Source organism: Stegastes partitus, unplaced genomic scaffold (assembly GCF_000690725.1).
Source record: "Stegastes partitus isolate 25-593 unplaced genomic scaffold, Stegastes_partitus-1.0.2 Scaffold777, whole genome shotgun sequence".
NCBI classification, from domain to species: Eukaryota; Metazoa; Chordata; class Actinopteri; family Pomacentridae; genus Stegastes; species Stegastes partitus.
Genome location: NW_007578508.1, coordinates 69215 through 94547, shown reverse-complemented (window position 1 = coordinate 94547; position 25333 = coordinate 69215). Strand labels below are relative to the sequence as shown.

Here is a 25333-nt window from a genome sequence, read left to right as displayed (position 1 = left end):
TTTTTTTTTTCTTTTCTGCCTTTCAAACTTTATTTCACTCAGCTTCTAAAACCCACATTTTAAAGTGTATGCTGATGTTGTATTTGTTCGCTCTTGGTGGCTGATGCTGCTAATGCTAGCTACTCATTTCTGGAAACATAAAACACTTTGAAAAAGAGAATTTTTCCTTAGGGAGACCAGTCTGGCTCCAGATACCAATCTTCAGGCTGTTCTGCTCAGTCCTTTATGACACAATCAGGGATGAGCAGTCATGCAAAAGCCTCATTCAGATGTCAAAATATTGAAGTACTTACGGACCTAAAGAGAACTTCAGGCTCCAGCATCGTAAATCTTACCGGACAATCACATTGGCAGCACTATTCATTAGTCACCTAATCCTAATGTCTGAGGGTGGAGTGGGAGACTATGACTCTGGCTGCCATTGGGATGATCAAGTGAGCCTTTTCTACTATAGTTCTCTAGAAGGGTGATATCACAACATGTCTAGAAAGCTAAACAGCAGTTTTTGGCTTTTTAGAATTACTTTCACAAAAAACACTCAGCCTCCAACACCTGTGCACACATCCTACACAGCCTGCACAATATCAGCCGGGTAGCGGCGGGTGGCGGGTGAAAATTGGGATCTCAAAATTGCTATGCGGACACCACCACCACAAATGAATATTCCAATATTCGGGTCCCACCCTACTGTGTCGGTAGATGCACTCCATTCGCCCTCCTCATCAGTCGCTGCCGTGCTTCTCGCTCCATGTGCATTAGACCGGACAAAAACAACGGCAATGCACATGCGTGTTTCACTCAGATTTTATTGCGATATTTCAATTTCATATCAACATTACACTGGTATTACCGTGCACGCTATGATATGGCCCAGTCCTACTTGCTACTACCAAACAATGTGAAACTACCACTTCTACGGGCGCTGCGATACCTTAACTGGTTGAGCTGGCGACCCATGTTTAGGAGCTATAGTTCTGACACAGTAGCCATGGGTTCGAGTCCCGCTCGTGGCCCTTTCCTGCAAGTCCTTTCCCCATTCTTCTCCCCCACTCTCCTGTCTCTCTGTCTCACAAGTGTCCTATCTAACAAAAGCAAAAAGCCCCCCCCCCAAAAAAAAACAAACAAACAAACAAACAAACAAACAAAAAAACACTTGTACTGCTATTTCCAATAGAGGACACTATGTAAACTAATTTCTGATCATCTAAATACAGTAAACCTTGAAAAGCACTGTGACAGTCATGTGTTCACTTTGTAAAGGTTTTTGTGAAAACGTGAACTTCCATCTGCATCTAATGGGAGTGGATGTTGGCAACACTTCATTCTTGTGTTGTGAAAGTACCCTCTACACAGGAAATCGATGTCATGGAGAGTGTGTTGCATTCCAATGTCAGTGTCGCAAGAACAGTGTTGCATCAGTCTGTCTAGTGCTGTTTCACAGAGACAAGTATTTATTTGAAATGTTTTGTTTTCCATTCCTTACAGTGTTACTTTTAAAGTTTATGCCTGTTAATAATGTGCAGCAGTGAAATGTCTAATGTGAACTGTTGGTTTTTATGTTCAGCCCTCTTTTCCCTTTCCTATGACTTCTCACGGCTCCAGAATAATTTTTATATTGGCTGCACTGGTGTGCCTAAGTTTTTCATGCACATAATTTAGGTGCACCCACCATTTTCTGCTGTGCCTTTTGGCACTAGATTGTGCATTATGAGCCTAAACTTTCTTGTCACTTTCTATATACATAGATAATTTATAAATGCATTGTGTAAAAAATTGTGAACGAGCATTAAGATGTAGATCAATTGTTTTTTTTGTTTGTTTGTTTTCTGAACAACCTGGGACTTAAATGTAGCACAGCATAGCCCCTCTTGGCTATAATATTATCATTCTAAATTTTTGTTGTAATTTCTGACCCCTCACTGCTTCAGTTTGCCATTGCTTGGCACTGAAACACTAGGGAGGAAGCTCTGCTGGCCATGCACCTGTAATGGCATAGGACGTGTTTCCCGGAGGCGCTGTGCTTTTGGAATATTTTAGTTCAGAATGTTGGTGCTTTAATAGCAAAAGCACTGTTCCCAGCTTTTTTTTTTGCATTTCAGATCAGAATGCAAACTCTTTGCTATAAATGTTCTGCATAATGTTGCTGGTGATATCATTTCTCATCGTTTCCCATACGTTGAAAATGTATTTGTTACGGCGGGTGGCATGGCGTGACCAGTGTACATGATGAGACTCATGGAAATTAGAGGGGAAGAGCAAAAGTTAGGATGTTTTCTAAAGCAAAAAGTTATAGATGTCCCTGAAATGCAACACACTTGTTGGTTGAAGCTACAGTTTGTTGATGTTCTCTAAATGCCTCAGGTGCATCAGTATAAGCTACAAGACAGCAGGGCACAGAGAAGCCTCTGGTCCCCACTCACTCACTGCATGACTGCAGCACATGCAACTCAGTTACATCATCTTACATTGGTCATTATCATTTGATACGACACAAAGTCTATGTTTTTGTAAATCAAAGAATAAATTAAAGCTTTAAAAGAAAAGTTAGTTGACCACAATAGTTTCAGTTTATCCTGGAGGGAATATGTCCAAACCAGATGTTGTGGCAATCTAACGACTGAACAGTTGTGGTAGCAGAAATTAGTTAGTTTGAAAATAGTTAAATGAGGCATGATAAGGTCAGATTCATCAAAGTTGAAGCCGAGTGATTTTGTCTACCTGGGCAAGTCACCCAGAGACTGTCACAAACAGACCCGCTGAATGTCGAGCAGTCCTTTTTTCCCCTCTCATGTAAAACATTTTTTATACAAGCTTTGCCTTTATTCTTTTTTACTGTGTGATTTCTTTTAAACAGAGTTGCAGATGTGTGTATATATATATATATATATATATGTATACGCACACACACACACACACACACACACACACACACACACACACACATATAATTCTTATTCTTATTATTGTTGTTATTGTTATTGTTATTAGACAGGTACATCCTTTGTCGTTTGCACCCCTGACCACACTACTACACATTGTGCATGTCACTCTCTCTGACTCAGTCATTGCATCTCTTTCTCTCTCTCTTCCTAACACCCCAAGTTTCTCCTGCTCATAAATCACTAATGTCAATATCAGCAGGTAACAGTTTCCCACTGCACGGAATCACATATGTTCCTACTGGCAAGCACATACACACCATACACATCTCTTTTCCCCTGCTAATATGCCTATACCCTTACTTTTCTCTCCTTCCCTCTATAAAGGGCAGCCACCACCAGAAACATTCGATAAGTGTCAAATCTCTCACACCCATTGTTCTCTCTGTAAACCCACATGTCAGCAGCATCAAAATGCATAATTAAACCTATGGTTTGTCAGGATATGTCAGTGCACTACTTTCAATCCCTTGATTACTTCCTGTGTCACTACAGCATGTCCACTGTTAGCTATATGACCATCAAATGACATGAAACTATGCGATGAACCTGACTGTTAACAGTTCAGCACACAACTGAAGAAATAAACCAGGGACTAGTCGATTAACCTGTTGATAAGGTGATCACCAAAAAAGTAATGTGTTCATATTCATTTAAACAAAAATGATATGTGTCTGTGAGCATTTGTTGCATTTCCTCATCTGACCCAATAACTTTAAAAACTTTGGGCTTTGAACTGTCAGTGACACAAATAAAGCAATCTGAAGACATCACCTAAGCACACTGAGATTAGAATTAGCATTTTTGATTGATTGGTTAGTTAATTAGTTAGAAAATAATTTGCAGATAAAGACAAATACATTACTTGGTTAATTAACAGAAAATTAACAGTTTAACATTCAGTATGTTTAAGCCTAGAAGAAATAAACGTCAGTTTTTAAAATGGGACAATGTTTCTGCGATAGAATTTGACAATGTTTGAAATGAATTTTAAAATGTGCCTGTTGGCACTGGAACATGTGTATTATGTACTTACTGTTGAGAAATAGATTAAACAATTCAATGGAAGAATGTTTCATGACAATAAGTCATGAGTTGCAGCCTCAACACAAATGCATTACACTGATCAAGATTATAAAACCTTTTGCCATCAAACAAATCAAAAACAAGTCTCTCAGGCCCAACAGAGCCAACTGTGGGTCTGTTAAAGTGTTGAATCAGGCCTCAGTGTTCCTGTGTAGACCAAGCACTCAAGGGAGTGATTCAATTGATTTATTAATTTTTAAAACAATTATAAATAAAACAAAAAATATAGCTACTTTCTTATTCGATGTTTTTTTTTTTTCTTTTTAAAGTAAATTTTAAGGAACTTTTAAGTTGTCCAACAAATGGAATCACTAAATGTCGATCCAAAGGTTGAGGCTATTTAAAACCAACACTTGAGTGTTCCAGCATCTGTTGGAAAACATATGCATACGTGCAGCTCGTGGCAGTGAATCAAGGGTGTGCACTTTTCATGTTTTTGCTCGCAAAAGCCTTCTTTTGAGAATCTTTTTCTGTGGTCCATTACATTTTCCATGAACCATGATCCTGTAAAGAAAAACTACAGCTCCTGCATGGTCATCATTATGCTGTTCATTATCATGCCTCACAGCAGATCTACTGCATCTGTGACTGAATATGCAGTACATTTAGGCCACTGGTGACTTATTCATAGCCCTTAAAGAAAAAAACAGAGGTTTACAGTCCTGCAGTTGCAATATGTGTGGGCATTCAGGAAACTGCATAATCTGTCTTTCTTCTTTTCTCTCTCTCTTTTTGTCCACCTAACTGTCTTTCTCTCAGGATGGGAACTTCACCAAAGCTGAGGTCTTGTCAGAGCCAGTAGCCAAGGCTGTTGGACATTCATCCTTTGTTGACTTTGGTGAGAATCATGATGATTTGTCATTTGCTATGTTTATGTGTGAGTGTGACAAAGTAACACAGAGATCTGTTTTAGCACTGGCATTTACTGTGGGTGCACCTGTCCACGGTGTACCCTGCCTTTCATGCTACTTCAGCTGGGACGGACTCCAGTCCCCATGTCATCCCCACAGGAGAAAGCAGACATTGAAAATGGGTGGATGGATGTACTGTAGATATTTGGACTGTCAAGTCAAAATGTAAAAAAAAATGAAACCCCAAAAAACAGAAACACAGGAAATCAACGTGTAAACACACAAGAGATGCTTAGAAAACCTCTAGAAATAGTTATGAGTGTACTTGGTCAGACTGTACTCAGAAATGTCTTGTCCTATACAGCTGTATGGGTATGTGTGTGGCAGATCCATTCCTCTCCTAAGTCCTTTAAGCTCCCCCTGCATTTGGAGCTGTGTAGCTTCAAAGCCTCCCAAATAGGACTGTCTGGTCTTTGTGGCTTTGGCAGTTTCACTACTGCTCTCTCATCGCATAACTTTCTTTCCCAATACACACACAAAACAAAAATGTTCACCCCTTACCCGACAGGCTATAATCTCACATGTGTGCACAGAGTCGCAGACACACAGTTCCACAGTCCCACACAACACACTCTGATACACGCTCACAGTCCCCCATAGAGCCAGATTTCTGTGAACATCTTATCCCCTTAAACAATCATGGCCAGTAGTATTCATTGTTCAGCTCAGCTTTACATTTATCCTCAGCAAATCTCCGCTGGCTCTCTAATCTGCAGACTGCAGCCTGTACAACACAAAGTGGCCCCTGGTCATCTTGTCAGAGCTGCCACCTCAGCTAGGGGAGGGGGAGAGCTTTGGTGCCTTCTTATGCTTGGTTTTACAGGGAAATGCCATCATAATCAATGAATTGTTGATGCATAACAAAACTTTTTTGTTAATGTTCCTCATAGCTTTACTCAGACATACTCATGATACTGAGGTAGAGAGTCGCAGTAATGCAAGAGCTTGTGTCACCCACTGTATGTAACCCGTAGTTGTTTGTGTGTGTGTGCGTGCATGTCTATCAGTTAATAAAGCTAAATGCAGTCCAGGCTTGTGCCACGTTGAAAGTAATACGTAAATGTTACCAAGTCTAACCTGGTAAGATTGCCGTCACAACATATACAGAAAAATGACCTGGGTGCTCATCCAGACATGAAGCCAGCACATTCAGATGCTGTCAGATTAATTGAACGGAGTACATGTCTGAGAGGGTAGGCTGTATTTTTTCTCATTACTGGGCAGAAGTTCCATTCTAACCTTTCAGCACATTGTAATTCAAGTAGTCGGAGAGATAACTCGACGGCTACACCTGCTCCTGGCTCCATTTTCAAGCTTTAGAGAGTCTAGGCTTTGGAGGAGCCAATCACAGAGGTTTTTATTTCCAACTCTCACTGCATGTAAGATGTGTAATACCAGCAGTGAATGTTGACTTTTAGCTTGAGCATGTGCTTGTGTAGTGGGAGTGCCTCAGAACTGAGAGGTGAGAGGAAAGAGTTGCTGTACACAATCAAATTCTAGTGTTTTATTTGTTCAGTTATTTTATTTTATTGCATTTTCCAGATTTGTGTGTTCCCGTCTTAGTCAGTACAACCTATCTAAACTTTACCTGACTGAGGCACGCCGACTCACTAAATCTAAGAAAGACTCCACATAATGTCAAATTTAGCATCCCTACACTGGTTATAATTTTACTGACTACCTCAAAGGCATACTAGGGGCTGACGCCTGATTTCAACAACAATTCTCCAACAAGCAAATCTGTTATGAGCCTCAATGCAGCATGAGAGCCTCTAACAAAGGTATGTTAGTATTCCTAGACGTAGAATGCAAACTGTTGAGGTCAGGGCCTTGTGGAGGAGATCAGACAGTCAGCTCTGTTTCCTCTTTTAAATCACTGCTTAAAACACTCTTTTCAGAATTGCACTCCTTCCAGCTGTCTTATTGGTTTATGTTGTTGCCTGACTTATTATTTATGTATTATGCCTATATTTGTTTTCCTTTATACAGTTATTTGTTATGTAATTTCTCTCTTTCTTTTGGCCATGTCTTTGTAAAGGGGCTGCAAGGTGGCTTGGTGGTTAGCACTGTCGCCTCACAGTGTTAGCACGCATGAGGACACCCAAGATACGTGGAGTTTGCATGTTCTCCTCGTGCAGCATGGGTTCTCTCCAGGTTCTCCGGCTTCCTCCCACAGTCCAAAAACATGTTGAGGTTAATTGGTGATTCTAAATTGTCCGTAGGTGTGAATTTGAATGTGCTTGGTTGTCTGTCTCTAAGTGTAGCCCTGTGATAGACTGGTGACCTGTCCAGGGTGTCCCCTGCCTTCGCCCTAAGTCAGCTGGGATAGGCTCCAACCCCCCACGACCCCAGTGAGGATTAAGCGGTGTATAGATAATGGATGGATGTCTTTGTAAAGCGCATTGTAACCATGAGCTTTAGCGTGTGCTTCAGGTACCGTACTGGCAGCTCCAATTGATATTAAATGTGACTGTTAAAATTGAGTGTACTGAATTCAGCAAAGGTTATTTGAATTTACACAAGAGTCACAAGTCTTATCTTTGACCATTCTAATTCCATTCACAAATGCCCAAAATCTATTTATGTAATACCATTAGTTCATGATGTAATATTGATTGAATAAAAAATGAACTAGCAAGGGCACACTTCAGGACCCAGGCGGTAGAGAGTGCACACATATCTTTTCTTGTAGCTAATTTCCAATAAAGCCAGCACAAAGGTGAATTATTTTGTCAATCCTTCATACTGTATCACCAACGGACTAATGCTGTACGTCTTGCAAGTGAAGCAAAGAACCTCGTGTTTCATTGTAAAAGGCTGGCGTGTACAGGGTTTCGATAATAACATAGTTTCTATTATTGTTTTAACAGAGAGTTGTCATACTGATAATCTGCAACATTTTTGCTTGTTTTACACTCTCTCTCATTGTGCAGTTCTGTTTTTGCACTGCACTTCCAGAGGTCACTATGCATCCATTTTATACATACTTGTTATAACTTTTATTATATACATATTATCATATTCTTTCTTGCATCAGCAGTCTTTGAGAGGAGACTTAGATTATCTAAAAAATCTGCACATTTTCCAACAGTGTTCCCTGTAATTCAAGAGCAACAACACAGGGCTGCTTCAATATCTGCAGGGCAAACAACACTGTGTGTCCACTCATGTAATGTCTCTTTTTTCTTAGATTTTACGCCTGCGGCTTCATGCTGACTACACACTAAAATGGAAAACGCACCATTTTCTGTGAACAAACGGACAGTTTCCCACTAGGCAGTAAATATTAAATCAATTGGCAATACAGAATTTACTTACTATTTATGTCTGAAAAGTTCTCTCCTTTGTGGATTTTTTGTTTTGATGTTGTTATTATTTCATATGACATTAAGACAAACTTCTTTCATTTTGGCTGTGTGACCTTATCATTTGAGTTTGAGCACAGTTTGAGTTGTGCGCTGTCATAAGCTGTGTAATGTTCAATGCATTTTTAATTAACTTTTGGGCTCATGTGGCGCTCATGCACATGAACATGCACCCACACACAAACCAGCATGCACACAGCTTCAAACTGATAAACACATCCTTATTGGCAAGATTAATCTGTTAATTTCATTGTTGATAGGGGTGTCCATCAAATATTTAGTGAACAAATTTACCTTTCCCAAACTGGCAATAATGTTTGAGCAGGAGGGGAAATTACCTAATATGCTACAGGTTTTTGTGTGTTTGTGCGCGCATGCGTGCGTGCAGTAATTCATCATCTCTGGGGGGCAACCAGCTTTTTTTTCTTTAAATCTCAAGCTTATCTTGACAAAAACTTTTTCATTTTTTTAATCTTTTCTTCATTTTTTCCCGTCCTCCTTCGGCTTGGAAATGTCACTTGAAGACGTCGCCCTCGTTAGCTGGGAAGTGAAGCGTTTGAGGGTCATACTTCTAATAATCTGCCAAATTCCAGGAGAGAAATGCCTGGCAGGATCTAATGTCTTTTTTTTTTTTTTCTTTTGGTCCGTTTTGTGTGCTTCACTCAGCCTCTCCTCGGCTGTCGGTGTCTATCTTTATTTCTCTTGATCTACGATATATCTCCTATCTATGTGTTACTCACTCTCCACGCTTGTTTTCCTTCTCCTCCTTCTATTCTTCATCTAAACAGCTTTAGGTGTCACTGGATCTTCAGATTACACTTCATAGTGACATTCTGTTGGAAATAGACCACTTATCTCTCTTTGGTCCCTCTCTTTTATGTGTATGTTGAACATTCATAAAAGTTTTAATTTTCGCTGTTCACTCTATCTAATTGATCAGTGTTTTACAATATATTAAACAATATTTTCTAACACAATCGAAATAAAAATTAGAATATGATGTTGTAAGCAGGAGTTGTATAGATGATTCCCTTTGAGGGCAGATCATCCTGATGCATCAGACACACGGCACGAAATCACGTTAAACTTTACATTCAAACACATCCATCGCTGTATCGCTTTGTCTCTTACTTGTCTGTTTTCTCTATATGTGGATCTTGAATATTGTCAGAGGCTAAGACAAAGAGACATGCTTTGTGTCAATGAGAGTAGATTTAAGATTTGCTGTAAAACCGATGGGGCTGAATGAAGGGCTTTAGTGTGAATCACAAGACAGACTTACACAATAAAGATGAACAAACCTACTCTGATATAAAAAGAAAAACTTTAAATATCCTAATACCACATGGTTAGACGGCACGATGTCTTTGCAGCACTGACATTGCGATGTGTCCATGCACAATGGCCACAAGCTACAATTTTTGTTCCTACTTAATACAAAAAGAAAACTCACACGGTTCTTATTTCCTTTGACTATCTACAAGAGAAGCCTGTCTGATAGAACATAATTTACTCCAATTTAAGGGTTCTTGGGTACACTTTATTTTCTTTTTTAACACAGCAAAATGAGCAAGGAACAGGAGAAAAGCACTGAAAAGGAAGATATTGTCTCAATAAAGAAACAGTGTCATTTGCACTGTTTATTTGATTTTAATTACAGTCGTCAGTTAAATGAACATGAATGAGTACGATGCAGATGTTTAAAAATCTATTGATTTAAATTTGAAAGTCATTTATTACTTAGTATTTTTGATAAATAATCATGATCTCATCATTGATCAGAATGATTATGATTATCATTTTAGCCATAATTGTGCAGTCCTAGTCAGTTGTATGGAAATTTTTCAACTCTAGAAAGGATGATGTTGAATAAAAACAGATTCTGTCTGTGGTGTCACTACATTAGATGACACAGCAAATTTGTTTGACAATCTCAATCTGCACCACAGGACTCTGTATGACAAGTGTAAAGTACAGATTGAATGACATCCAAAGTGAAACGCTATTTTCAATATCTTTGGCAGAGTTTCACCGTATGAAAAAGGTATCAAGCAGTTCACACTCAACAACGGTCTTCACTGTAAATCATTTTCAGCTATTTGAAAGCAATCTTTACTTTTTTGTAGGAGGATCAATCAGCCCAGTCATACTAGAATTAATAATTATTTCAAAATTTGAAGTAGTCTGGTGACAATTCCTCAGTTGTTTTTTTTCATATTGAAATATTTCACCCAGGAACACTAAATATTGCAGTGTTGTTGTTTTTTTCAATACCATGTGTCTACCTCATGTTCAAAATGGATGTATTTCAGCCTCCAGACAGAAATGTTCTTACCTGTATATTCTACTATATTTGTAGTTGTTTGCTAAACACATACAGACAGCAGTAACACATGGCCCTTCTTCTCCACTCACTGTAGGAGTGGAGGATTGTTCTTGCATTATTTTTCAGCATAGTCTCCTTTAACTTCTATGCAGTTGGTGCAATGATGGTCAGACTTCACTATCCCTTTGCAGAGAAAAGGCACAACTTGAGCCCCCAGAAACTTCTTAACAGCATGACTGACTTCATCGTCACTCTTAAAATGGTGACCACACAAGTAGGAAGTCCGACGGTGCAGGTCCGTTGAGTAAGGTTCGTGGGGCAACAGTTCAAAGCCACATTTGGCTTCTTCTGCCCCCTGTGCTGTGTGGACGCCTTCCCCTCCAGAGTTTTTGTGGACAGTGATATAAGGCTTTATAGTGTATAGTTATGCCCCAAAATGGAATGGAATGTCAATATCATTATCACACTGTGTTTGTTTCTCTTTATGTGGCTATTTAATGAGCCCATCGAACCAGCTTCTCTACAAGCTAATTAGAGAGCATCAACATCTTGGCTTCAACTAGAAAACTTGAATGAATGACTGTGGGGAGGCAGTAGAATGGTGAAGATAGAGAGTGGGGCAAATCAAAGAGTGAGGGCAAATGGCACATTTCAAAGGTGACCTGAAGTGAAATTATATATACATATACATATACACACACACACACACACACACACACACACACATATATATATACACACACACACACACACATATAGTGTCAGGGTAGGTGGTCTAGAGAGGGAAGAGGAGAAGATGGCAGGGAGGATAATGAAGGAAATAGGGAGAGATGAAAAAATGAGATAGAGCAGAGTGCAGAATTGCATCCCTGTGTGATCTGGAGTGGGAATTATTTCCATCACACATCAGACACACTCTGTCCTTCTACCTCTACTTTTCCTGCCTGTCTATCACTACATTTTTCTCTACATAGTCTACATTTTATCTATATCTGTCTGTCTGTCCTGTCACTTGAATCCAATGTTTTGGTTTTGTTGTTTTTATTATGAATATATAATAACATGTGAGTACAACAGCAGCAGCAGTAATTCCAAAAAAAAAAAAAAAACATCAAAAGGAAATATGTACTTGCAAATACTGGCTACAGTGTCATCCCAATTGTGTTGTGTTTTCAGTGTGTATTCGGAGGCTGTGTTGCCAGGCTCTACCTGCGCCCCCCAGCTAATGTGACAATTTAGCTTTGTGTAAGAACTCACTTGTCAAAGTTCATTCAGTAAGCTGCAGCAGTTTCAGATTAAAAAACATTCCTTTAAATGTTTAAAAGCAGGTTTTTTTTGTTTGTTTGTTTGGTTTTTTGCATCACTTGTTATTACAATACTTGTGTGGTTTCACATTATGTATTGTGATGACAGTAATACAATTAAGTGCTGTATTTAGATTTTGTGATGAATTAGGTTTGGCTCAATAAGGAGTTGTGTCTTCCAGCAGCCCTGTCATCCTATAAACTGTATTCTCACTTACATTTTGAGAAACATGTATTTTCTTATGGGCTATGTATGTCACAAATACATTTCAAATCAGCATATCTTTTAAACTGGAAACCTTTACTAGTACATCACAGTCTTTAATACTTTTCTGGTATTAAATATGCTTTTTTTTTTTAAAAAAAACGGTAATGAGAATGCAGTAGGAAAGTCATTTTTGGGAGACAGAGTAGCAGCGGAGGGGCAGCAGGATCTTTCTGCATGGAGTTTGCATGTTCTCCCCGTGCAGTGTGGGTTTTCTCTGGGTTCTCCGGCTTCCTCCCACACAGTCCAAAAACATGTTGAGGTTAATTGGTGATTCTAAATTGTCCATAGGTGTGAATGTGAGTGTGCTTGGTTGTCTGTCTCTAAGTGTAGCCCTGCGATAGACTGGCGACCTGTCCAGGGTGTCCCCTGCCTTTGCCCTGGGAGTCAACTGGGATAGACTCCAGCCCCCCCGCGACCCTCATGAGAATTAAGCGGTGTATAGATAATGGATGGATGGATTTTGTTTTGTCTCTACACTACGAGGGCCCAAAACATTTGACACTGAGGTTTCTTTTGAAAGACCATTATTATGGTGTTTTTAAAATGCACTTTGTGCTGCCAACTCTGGCAGCAAAAGTCAGTGTTGTATTCAAGGTTTAACCTTTTCCTTGGATTAGTTCCCTTAGTGTAGAACCAGACTACTTTATTTTTACTTCCAAAAAAATCAAAGCATTTTTGCTGATATAAACGCACTGATCTGGTACTGATTTGAGCTAGTGTTATGGCTGACACTGGGGATGTCTGGTAGTGCATCATCTTATAAACAGGGATTTAGTCAAAAATCATATTTTTTATGTTGTTAACATTTCCACATAGTATTTTCATAAGTTGAAAGACACACCATAAGCAAAACGAGTGAATCAAGTCCAAGGCTGAGCATTTCCATCTTGAAACTGCAGTGTACCAATGATGGTCTCAAAAATATGGATTAAGATTTTTAGGATTTATACATAACAAACCCAAAGAACCACTTGTGTCCACTTGCAGGGTGGGGATTTCTGTATCATTATTCTCCTTAAGAATAGATTTTCAGTTCCTATGGCCAAATGATTGTAATATTACAACTTGCTATTGTGTAATGCAGAGTGGTTTTACGTTGTTTAAGAGGCGTTAGAGGTGAGCTGGTGTGCTCAGCTGCAGTAAATGAGGAGTTGATGGACAGAGAGGTAGGGACAACCTAGAACATTCTGCAGAAAGCAACACTATACCAGGACATCGAAAAACAGATATGAGTTTTTAGGGGTAAAATCAACAACCGGAGAGGGTCTTTAACATTTATGAGTAGCCGCCACTTCAAGGGAGATGAATCGGACATATTAGTATTTCATAACTGAATGCAATATTTTTGTGGAATCAAAAATCTGCGTGTCTTTATGCCATTGGATACAAGGCACTCTTCCCACTAGACACACATGGCCAACATGATAAATGCTGTAAATACCAAACAGGCACAATTAATTTGGATCGAAGTGTAATGTCTGTCTGACCAGCATCCACAGACTGCACACATGGGCTAAACCTGAAGCATGTGAACTTGTGTATTTGCATGTGTATGTGAATGTTCATGGAAGCATATGGGAATCTGTCCACACTCATGTTTGTGTGCTGGCAGTTCTGTTTCCAGCACAAGACTCTTAATAGATGCACAGCATATGCCAGACAAAACAGGCCCATCTGCCTTATCACTGAGGTAATTGCATTTTTCAAAGTGACAGCAACCAATGCATAATTCATCATTAGGTAAAGCACAACGAAGTCCCACAACTGAGTGTGTCAGCGAGCTTCACTGCAGGTAGGATGCAGGGAGGCTGCTCTGCGACCAGCTCACTAAGATAGGGAGATTTTTCAGACAGCGAGACAGAAATGTGTTTGGAGGTGATATTTAAAATGAGAAAGGCTGTCATCATGCTGTGTGTATACGCCTGTGCGTGAAAAGGTGCGTGCGTGTGTGTGTGTGTTTGCGGACGTGTGTGTGTGTATGTGCGCGCATAGGTAAGTCAGCATGTTAACAGCCTATTTCTCTCGGCTCTCCCCTCAGGCATTCTTTCTCCACTCATCTTATTATATTGTGTTACATCCAACCTCTCGTCCTTTCCCTCTTTTCTGTCTGCCTCATTCTCTCCTCAACCACTGCATACCATTCACACATTTTTCTCTGCAATTTCTTTAGTGTTTTTTTCTGTTTTACCAGCTCTCTTGTCATGTTTTTAACTGGTCTGCTCTGCTTTCTGACTCACTTTGCTTTTTCAGCCTAACATTCTCTATCACTTTCCCTCTGTCTCAGACTCTTGCAGAAATGCATGTACCTGTAAAACAGTGGTAGTGGAGGGCCACTTGGCTAGTTAAGATCAGAGTGGGTTGTGTAAGCAGTATCGCATCATGCATTAATGTGAAAGACATCCCTCCAGACCATATTAATGAAAATGCAGCAACGGGAAAAATAAAATCTCCTAATCAAGCACCATTTTGTGATATCTCACATATTTAGAAGAATCCCAATCCTAATGCAAATGACTAAGTCTCCCGGGTTTTCAGTTACCAAGTTCAGATATTAATTTGCATATTTTAATATGCAATTTGATGCAAATTGCAAAGTACATCTGACACAAAAGTGTCCTTCATTGAAGGTAAAACCCCAGAGTTCCTCTATCTTATTTCAATATCTGCTGCACAGTAATTATGTATAAGTAGTACTCTAAATTATAAGTACCCACCCACAACAATCTACACACTAATTAGCACTTTATTTTTGAATTAATTTTTCATTTTCATGGTGTTGCTCATATTTAAAGTGTTGTGTATGGAAAGGGAAATCCAAACCTTCCATTTTGTGTTTGCATCCACCATTACAAGATAAAAGAGGTTTCAAACTGTGAGGCCCACCTCCCCTGGGAAAGCAGAGGAGAGATGAAGGGGGGGAGTGTGGAGGGAGAGATGTGAGACAAAGCTACTGCATGAGGTGAAAGGTATGAGTAACATGCTGATAAAACAACAGGAAGTGAGTTATTCGATTTTGGCCTGTTCTCCACTACAGACAGCAGTTAGAGCTGTGGTGGTGGAGGTGACACACACGGAGGCAGTTAAGGGAGTTGTAAGACATTTACACCTGATTTCATTCATTCTACATCTGTTGTCACTGCAGACACAATACGCACATTTTTAGATTTAGTGAGACTTACACTTTTGAGGATATCTCTGACTTCAAACATTGATAAAATTTGTCTGTTTTGAAACAAAAGTCATTTCTTTCAAAGTGAAAAGAAGAGTTCGGTTTAGTTGTAATTTTTGTGAAACAGGGTTGCCCTTAGAATTTTGACCAGTATCAGAGAGACCCAGTAACAGTTGGTTGTAAGTAAATTGAAAACAGGAACTGGCACAGACGAGTAGCAACTGAAAGGAATAACCTAAACCCTTGACTCCTACATTGAGCGGATTCAGTGGCTTGACTATGCTGTGGGGATTATTTTGTTGGTCTGGTTTCGGTCCATTTCTCCCTTTAGAGCAAGGGCTCACTGCAAATCAATACAAAGTTGCCCTGAGTGATCACCTTCCGATGATGAAACATTTTATCAGGATGTCTCATCCAGAATTACAATGCTCCCATCCATAGGGCATGAGGGGTCACTGAATGGATTGATGAAAATGATGTGAATGCCTTCACAGTCCCCAGATCTCAACCCATTTGAACACTATGGGAGATTTTAGACAGTGTTGGGCAGCGTTCTGCTCCACCATCAGCGTTCAGCCCTACAGTAAATTTCCAGAGACTTGGAGAATCCTACTGCCAAGAAGCTGTTTGAGCTGTTCTGGCTTCACGTGGCAGCCCCACACTTTCAAACAAAATCCTAATCACTGTGGACACACAAGTGACGCTCTGATTAGTGCTGTATGATGCATGCTGAGTCAGGTGCTTTTGCAGATCATTTGATAAATGTCTTGTGAAAGAATCCCAAAATTTGAAATCTTCTCTTTTAACCTTGTGTTTTTATGACTCTTTTTCTCCCCAAGAGCAAGACATTCATCATATCTCACACATCTTTAGCGTGCCCACACACAAGACACTGACACGCAAAGAGCTCTGTCAAATTATAGGGTTTGTAATGACACACATGCTTCTGGTGGCATCTCAGCATGTTTGTTTGTGCAGATCCGTAATATGATTTGCATTGTTATTGGTGATGTGTTGTACTCTATGTATTATGAATGCTGTTCTGTCACAATACGTCTCAACACAGTCTGTATATCCCATCCCAGTCTCTCTCTCGCTCTGTCCCCTCTCTCTCTCTCTCTCTCTCCCCCTCTCTGTCTCCTCTTTTCTGTTTTCCCTTCTTTACTCTGACCTGTCCTTTCCAGACCTCCCATCTCCTCATCGCCGTCTCCGTTTCAACCCATATCTGCAGTTTCCTCCCTCTGCGACTCTCTCAGCCAATCTCCATCACACCACGCATCATCAGCGGGAGGGAGAGATGAAAAGCAGGAGGGAGGGAGAGAAAGAGGTTGAATAAAGAGGGGGAATGGTGCACAGGGAAAGAGAAACTTTAAGACTGAGAGGGAAGTAATAGAAGGAGAGAGAGAATGACTGGCAGAGAGATGAGCGAGAGGAGGAGGACGAGAAACTGAAGGTAGGAGGGTGAAGGGAGACGGGTGAAGGAGAACATAGCAGGAATAAAAGAGAGGCAGATAAATAGACAGATGAAAGAAGGTATTCATGGAGGAAAGGACAGGCAGGACGGAGGGAGGGAACATTTGTGTGTGTGTGTGTGTGTGTGTGTGTGTGTGTGTGTGTGTGTGTGTGTGTGTGTGTGTGTGTGTGTGTGTGTGTGTGTCAGCATTGGCAGTAAGCATCAGAGATAGAATGGCAAGTGACAACTTCTGTAGGACTAAATTAGCACTCATTCTGTCTCTCACAATGTCTACCTGCTCCTTCATTTCTCTCCTCTATAATCTCAACACTCACACATCTCTGCCTCTACCTACACTGTAAAAAATGTCTAAATACTGTCATACTCTGCATTTCAGTTTGTTTCAATTCCACCCACAATCATGCGGCTAACTAGGAAGCATTGCCCACAATGCCCAAGGTATCCTGATTTCTAGTCATTGAAATTGGTCAAGCGACAAAAAAAAAAAAAGATTCCTGCATTTACCAAACAGCAACTCGATAATATCTAACCCATTCTAGCTCGCAGCTAATCCAGAAATGAGCAAAGAGGGCTACCATGAGTGGAGCAGAGGTGGGCCATGCAAACGCCTCAGGCCTACTGACTGTCCTATGTCAGCACCCACCTGTGCCTGAAGCAGTGCTGTCCTTAATTATGTATGACCATGAACTTTAAAACAGTTTAAACAGGTGAGTTATAATGCAATTCAACCCCAGTACAGTTATCATGAACGGGGAAATAACCTGCAGAGACCTAAGTCGTTTTTTGTGACAGGCTCTGAACATGTTTATTTCTTCTGTAGATTTGGATAGGTGAACATACAAGTCAGTGGTGATTGACTCACTTTTGGGGCCAGGATCAAGTGGCCATTTATGGAAATACAAGTTTTGGCACTTTGGTGTTGGCCTCATTTTTCAGCTCCAGGGGTTACCACATGTCACCAAGCCCACATGGAGTTAACTGTGAGGTCATTAGCATGTACCTATGGATTGGTAGAGTAATCATGTGATTGATGAGTCAATAGAAATAAAATGAATTCAGCACTTGTAGTAATCAGTTATTCTTTTATTTATTGCTGAACATTTCATAAACACAGTTTTCCATGCACAAGTTTTAATCCTGTTAATTTAACACTTACTTTACCAAATGCAGAAATCTGTTGTTTTATTAGTATGTACCACATATAAATTGTCTAAGGCATTCCCTTTTAAAGTGGACAAAAAAAGAAAGCTAATGGATTTTCATCTACTTCATGAGATTTCTTCATTCAGTATGCCACAAGCATTTGTCTCTGTTTCCCACAGAAGCTGTCATAAGACTTCACACCCATTTTCCTTGCCTTTGAAAAAGAATAACTTCCCAGAAACAAATGCATTTCAAAAGTAGTAAAAAAATCTATCTGCTTTATTTCCTGTCTTTGGAATGCAGAATGTATGTATATATTTACTTTACCTCATTGCCTGACAGTTTGACATTTCCTTTATTGTTTAAAGAACAATATGATTTTAAAATATAATAGTACATTAAATGACTTGTTGATTTGTTATCTTCTGCAATGCATCTCATTATCTGTCTCACTTTTTCTCCCCTCTTCTGCTTCTCGCTCAGTTGCCCCTGACAGCCACATTCAGTTTCCCCTCCTCCCCTGCTTTGTACTGTCATTCATCATCAGTGTCATTCAGTTTTCCCCTTCCACATGGCAAAACATCTGTCTGGGAGTGTTGCCTTGTTGAAACAGAATCAGATAAACCATGCCATGAGAGGCCTTGAAGCAGTTTCACCTCTTTCTGTCTTATGTCAATTTACATGCCATCCCAGAACACACAGTGCATGTGCCATGTCTTTATGAACCAGCCCAATGTAAGAAGCTGTGCAGCATATACTTGATTATCAAAGGTTGCACTGTGTGGTTCTTTCTATTTATATAGATTTTTATATTTATATGTGGCTTTACCATTCAGCATCATACCTTTCTCACAGACTTGATATTTTCTAGATCGCTTTGAGTTCCTTTGGTGAATATACACATACACTTACACATACACAGTTGTTGCATAGTGGCCACGCAAACACAGTTTGTGCTGCACATGGATATCCGCAGAACGGTCCACACGGACTTCAAAAGAGGACAAATTTGACATCTCTTGGACCCTGGTAGACCCTAGTGCTATTAAATGTACCGATGATGTTACTGCCCTGACAAGTCAAAATATGTACCATGAAGAGGTCTCCATATCTTATGTAAGTCAAAGGAACATACCATGTTATTACTAAATGGGGACTCTGTTTCACCATGGCAAGCAACTGGGCAGTAAACACTTTTTGTCTAATGAATGAAATCATCTATTGTCTGACACTAAAGAATAGTTACAACTTGCCAACTAAAAACAGTTCTTGATGACTTCGCTCTGTTGTAGAAGTCCAAAGTTGTGAATATTTCTTCTTCTTCCTCAAGGTTTTTTAGTGGTTGGCAAACAACTGCTTTTGTTTGTAACCTCTTCTTCTTCTTCCACCAACTTCAGACAACACAGAGATGCCTAGTTCAGTAGCACCGAGCAGCTAGTAGATGCAGTCCTCCTCTCATTTTCTTTTCCCGTTTTTGTTTGTTTGTTTGTTTGTTTGTTTTGTGACATTTAAAAAGTTGCCTTCACAGAGCAGGTGTTTTTTTTTTGTTCAGGGTTTTTTTTAATGGTGTATGTGCTTTTTATTTATGTTCATGCTATGGTGGATGTGCACATGACTTTGCAGCTTGAATCTGGTTTAATGGTTTACAGGAATCCAAGCAGCCTGTTTCCCCTCATCACCTGCACAATGTTTTCATGTGTCCTTCTGGTTGAAGACCTGAAGACATGGAAAAAGAAAAATCAGTAACTCATGACAGCATCACTTAATAATGGATTGTTTTGCCATTTTACGTGTGTGTGTGTAATCTGAAATCTGAAGCTGAACCTGGTGCTCTCAGGAGTTAGTTCTTTGAAGAGCTGTTGTTTTGATTTGGGAGGCTTTGTCCTGTTTGTACATTAGATGAAACCTGCATTATTCTAAAAATTAATAAGGATGAAAATCAGTGGAGAAAATGATACTTCGAGTCGACTGACATTATTAAAAGGCATCAAAGAGACAAGTGCTGCTAGGATTTGTGTTTGCTCTTGGAAAACAAGCAGGTGTTCCTGTGATCCGACTCACACATGGAATAAAATCAGCAGCAGTTTTTTTTTTGTTGCCAGAAACTGTGCTGTGCTCAAAGTCGACTCCAGAACAAATCTGAGGCATTGGGATGGATTGAAAATATTAAAATAGCACAGTTTTAGAAAACAAAGCATCACACTTCCCCATGGTTCAATCCAACGTTGTAGCTTCTCAGTCTAATGTTGAGTTTCTGTTTCTGGCAGATGGTGATGGCTACCAGGACCACCTTCTCCCCGCATGTTTGGGTGAAAACTGTGAACAGAGTGTCATCTACCTAGCCAAGTCAGGCTCGACAAAGGTACGCACACAACCACACTGACAGCTGTGTTTCAAGTTATTGTATTGGATTGTCTTGGTTTTTACTCAGTAAAGCCCTCTTCTATGAGCTGGCATTTACACTCTGCTCTGCTGTCTGTCCTTACCTGCTTCTCAAAACTGTGGTACCTTTGAATGCTGCTTAGTACTTTATGACATTAATTTTCTCTTTTGATTTGTACAACCGTTCTCTGCTTGGTTCTGTCTCCTAGTTTTTAATACACTTTCACAGAAAACATTGAAGCACAAATTTGGGATGAACTGGACGGTTTCTATGTAAATGACTGGTACTATACTGCTTTGCCCAGTTGTATATTTCATATGCCGTATGACGTCAATGCAGCATCTCACAAAAAGCATTAACTGAGAATTTACATAGTGCTTCTACCTTCTTTCTTAACAAGGTTTTTTTTTAACCCTCTATCTGTCACATTTTTGCTCACCATGGGCTCATTTTGGACCGCTATGAATACAGTGCAGTGTGGTTAGATGTGGACAAAACTCCAAAGTGAGTTTTGTGCAACAAAGTCATAAAGCCATTAATCATTAAAAAAAAATGTTGAATTTCTTTTATTTATTTATTTATTTATTTATTTTACAAAAATGGGAAAAGCAAAAAGCTTGGAATCATAGGTATGATCAATGCAGACAAAATGGTGTCTCTACATAGGAGCGGTATTTACTCTATTTGTCAATTAAACTTTGCAGTGAACCAGAAAAAAACTAATGTTCGCATTTGATGTGACCCCCCTTTACTTTTAAAACTGCACCAATGCTCCAAGTGCAGGTACATTTGTGCAAAAATTTTAAGGAACAGTCGTGACTGGATAATCCAACACTAAATGTAAAAACTTCTCTTATGTCGGACAGCAAGGCTGTTGGATTGTCAAGATGGAGGTCAAGATACATGAGGGCTTGATGCTTGAGGAGTGATTTGCTGTTAATTATTGTTCATAGTTGTTATAATAACTAGTAGGGCTGGTCCCAATAGCACTTTTTGTACTCTGGATATTAAGGCCCAATTATTGATACATATCTGAATATTTAGCGCATTTGGGAGGGACACTTCCACCCCGGGGGAGCGCTCTGATGAGGTGGAAGTGGCCGGAATGCACAGGCAGTACTTGGCTGCTGATGCCAATTTAGTTTGCGGTCACACTTCTGTTTCCACCATCGGTGGCACCACCAGCACCATCACCGCCATGCGTGTTTACTTGCGTAAACACTGAGCATGCTCACTGCATGTGACGTCGCTGTGTCCTCTTCTACGCATGCGGCACACTTTTGGGCCGTATGAAGTTCACGCAGCAGATCACATACAAGTCGCATTTAACTGGAAATGTGAACGAACTCGCAAAAAAAATGGATTTCACAAAAAAATCTGAATTGAGCATTAAGTCCTGCAGTCTGAATGTAGCCAATCTATTGGATTGTTAAATCAGATAATACGCCGTTATCCTTATTTGTGACATAAAAAGTCATGTCAGAGTCGGAATCCAAAGCTGTCGGTATGTTAAGGCTAGTTTTCATGGGTTCCGTTCATTTTATCCTAAAAACCTGTCAGATAGCAAGGTTTTCGGATTGTTAAGGGTTGGATTATTGAGTCGCGACTGTACTTAGATCTCTTGGCACAACTGCCAAAACTTCTGTTCCTGCAGATAGTATGACAGATAAATGCACCTCATCTGTGCTCTATTTTCATGCTTCAGAAAAATCTAGTATGTGACAGGAGCTCTTAGACAATCAGCAGACTTTTTACCTTGTGTAGTCGAGACACTAAATAGCAACAAAGCCCATGGTGTATGTAGGGCTTTTGGCCAAGTGAGCAGGATTTGAGTCCTAGGTGATACCGAAAATGAATGTTGACTTTTATCTTTTACTACACTTACCTGGTAAGAGATGAATGAAGAGTGGAGATGTAAGAGCTGCCATGTGGTTTCTTTTTGCTTTTAATTTGCTTTTTTTTTTTTTTTTTTTTTTTTGCCTTTTTGCCTTGCCTTTTCCAGATTTCTGGATGTTGCAGCTTTAAATGTGATGGACAGTGATTCATTTGTTCAATTACAGACTGTAAGAAATACCCCATTGCAGAGGGCATGACATTTTTTTGGATGTAATCATACAAAATAATAGGAACAATTTGTCAATGGATCAGTCGATCAACAGAAAATTCATATGAAACTAGTTTGATAATCAGTTAATGGCCACCTTAAGTTTAAAATAAATAAATATAAAATGTGCTGTTGGTAGGTGAAGGGACGACGAATTATGGTCTTCTTGTCACATGCATTTGATCCAACCATCGTCCCTGAACTCTTCCCCCAGATTTTTGCAGCTCCTTAATCACATAAATTTTGGCAGTGCTTAAAAAGAAGGTAATGACCAAAAGAGGTTATAAACAGACTGTTTCAGGTGTTTTAGCACATAGGTAGTTCTGACTGAATCCCACCTCACCAGTCGCTGCCTTGCAAATCAGAGCACTCTTTCCCCAAACAATGGCTGTCTATTTCAGGAAGGCATTAGCCACGTGGCTCACTGCAGGAGGCTCTTGCTTAGAAAGACATCAGAGCTGATAGAGCGCATGTCACCTTGTTTGCCGAGCCATGCAAGACTGAAGTAACGGATATGCACACAGACACATGCAGTCCCATCCAATTAATGTTCACATGCAGAAATGAATATATGTGCATAGACGTGTTCACACACAGTTGTTCTTACACTCATGTGAACACACATCGTCCTCACCACCACCACCTACGTACCATCTTGTGTGATTCTTTTCAATTGCATCCTACCAGTTGGCAGGAGGCCCCGCTCCTTTTTCTCCCTTCCTCTGCCACCAGAGGACTGGCTTTCATTTTTTTCCAGTCCAAAATAGAAATATTACAAGCTTATCTGCATGTCCACCCCCACACACACATGTGCAGACAAAAGACACACATGCGGCAACGCACAGATGCGTATTCCCCGTGGACATGCCTTCTTTTGTCTGCCTGTCAGCAACAAAAAAAATTATTGAAGTGAGAAGTGAAAGGAGGAGTGCTGAAGGAAGGGGAAGGGGAAGAGAACTTATCTGCACTGATGGATGAAGTGAACACATGTTGTGTTCCGTGTTGCTCTGTCTTTGAGAGGCAGTCATCACTGTCAAATAAAGAGACAGCCAGAGACAGAGGGCTGGTTGGAGTGAAGGAGAGTCTTGTTCAGCCTCCACAGTTGTATGCAAAAGTTTGGACACCGTCAGGAAATTACATCATCTTTGACATTTTGAAGTTAAAAGAAGTTAATTCAAACCCTGCAGCAAACACACATTAACATGGGCTTTTGTGGGAATTTCAGTAAATTGGTACTTCTTATTTTTTTTTTAAAGTACTAAAAGTTAAAAGTAATAGTGGCATGTGCAAAAGCATGAGCACTCTTCTACTTTTGCTGCTTCTTTAGTATGTTACCCATTCACTGACTCTTTAAAACTTGCAAGGAAGGTGAAGATTTGTCATCAGGAATAGGCGGATAAACTCCCTTCCTCTCACAGACAAACTCTTGTGTTGTTGCTTAACAACAGTGGGCTTCTGTACGCAACTGAGTGAGGATTTGAAAATGTAGCTAACTGATGCCTACAAAGCAGCAAAGGGCTATAAAAAGATATCATAGTGCCTCCAGCTTTCAGCAGTTTCTACTGTCTAAAATGTCATGAAGAAATGGCAGTTATGGGAAGCTGTGGAAGTCAAGTCAAGATTTGAAAGAACAAGAAACCTGCATGTCTCATACATAAAAAGGCACCACACAACCCCCATATGACTGAAGTGTTTGACTGCAGCATTAATGCAAACAGCATCCACATAGAAGAGTCATCTGAAGGAAAACTTGCAACGTCCTTACTGAAGTCAACATCTGGAGTATATCAAATAATAATATAAATCTGCCAGTGTTGAGTATAATTCTGTTGATTAATCTATCAACTATTTTGCCAATTATTTGATTAATCTAAATTGATTTTAAAAATTCCTCTAAAAATAACATAAAAACGTTTTTTGGTTTTTTTTTTAAAGTTTGTTTGTAATAAAGCGGAAGATATTTCACAAGCACAAAGCAACTAATTTTGTCCTTTTGGTGTAATTGTTGTCTAACTTTGGTAATAGCTTTGAACTTTAAAAAAAATACTGGCAGTACAGCTGTTGTCATTCACTCCTGTGTTGGGGGAGTTTGTTGGTGCAGTGTTGCAAACAGAAAATCTGATTTGAGCAGCTTGGAACCGACTGCTGGTCAATATGTGGTCGTCATGAGGCACACTTCAGTCACTGTTTCATCCTCGTTCTGTTGTCTGACAACAGAAACAGAAAGATATGTACATAAGAACAGCTGTATTGGGAATTCAACTCTATACCATTAGTGTTGTCACCATACCAGAAGTTTAAGGTCTTGTTAGCAGTGTCAGGGGAGCATGCAGGTAGAGATCTGCTCCACTGTTCAGTCAACTAATCAGACAAAGCCGAATTAGATAGTTCATAGCTGATTACCTCATCAGACTCCGATGGTGAAAAAGGTTCACTTGTTACAAAATTTATCACTCTTTTGACTTTTATATTATCCAGTGTTTCCACTACATTCCTTTAGGAGTGGCGGGCCGCCATTCCTAAATCCTAGCCGCCGCTCCTTCAAATTTCAATTTTTTTTTAAATTGTCGCGAATTCACCACCATCGTATGTCTCCACCTTCACAGCAGAGACTGGTACAGCAGAGTCCTGCACTGGGTACTACAGACAACTATCTTGCTCAGTGTCTACTCTTTGGGGGTTAATACGAAGTTAATTACTCACAAGTACTAAAGTAAACTACAGATAACTATCTTGCTCAGTGTCTACTCTTTGGGGCCTTCATAAGACGTTGATTACTCGCAAGAGCGCAACCTTGAGAGTGACATCACGTCCAGCACTAGGCTCCAGGTCAGAGAGTCAGAGGAGGTTCGTCTTGGAAA

The 25333-nt window shown here is 39.9% G+C and overlaps 1 protein-coding gene across 1 annotated transcript in view; it reads left to right on the top strand.

Moving 5' to 3' along the window:
• The window catches only part of itfg1 (integrin alpha FG-GAP repeat containing 1), a gene marked incomplete at its 3' end in the record, with an annotated part of 122085 nt that overhangs the window by 44432 nt on the left and 52320 nt on the right, over positions 1 to 25333 (top strand). The window contains exons 8-9 of the mRNA XM_008292005.1: positions 4785 to 4863; positions 20253 to 20347. Coding sequence (XP_008290227.1) covers positions 4785 to 4863; positions 20253 to 20347 — 174 coding nt within the window. The remainder of the gene's footprint in view (positions 1 to 4784; positions 4864 to 20252; positions 20348 to 25333) is intronic.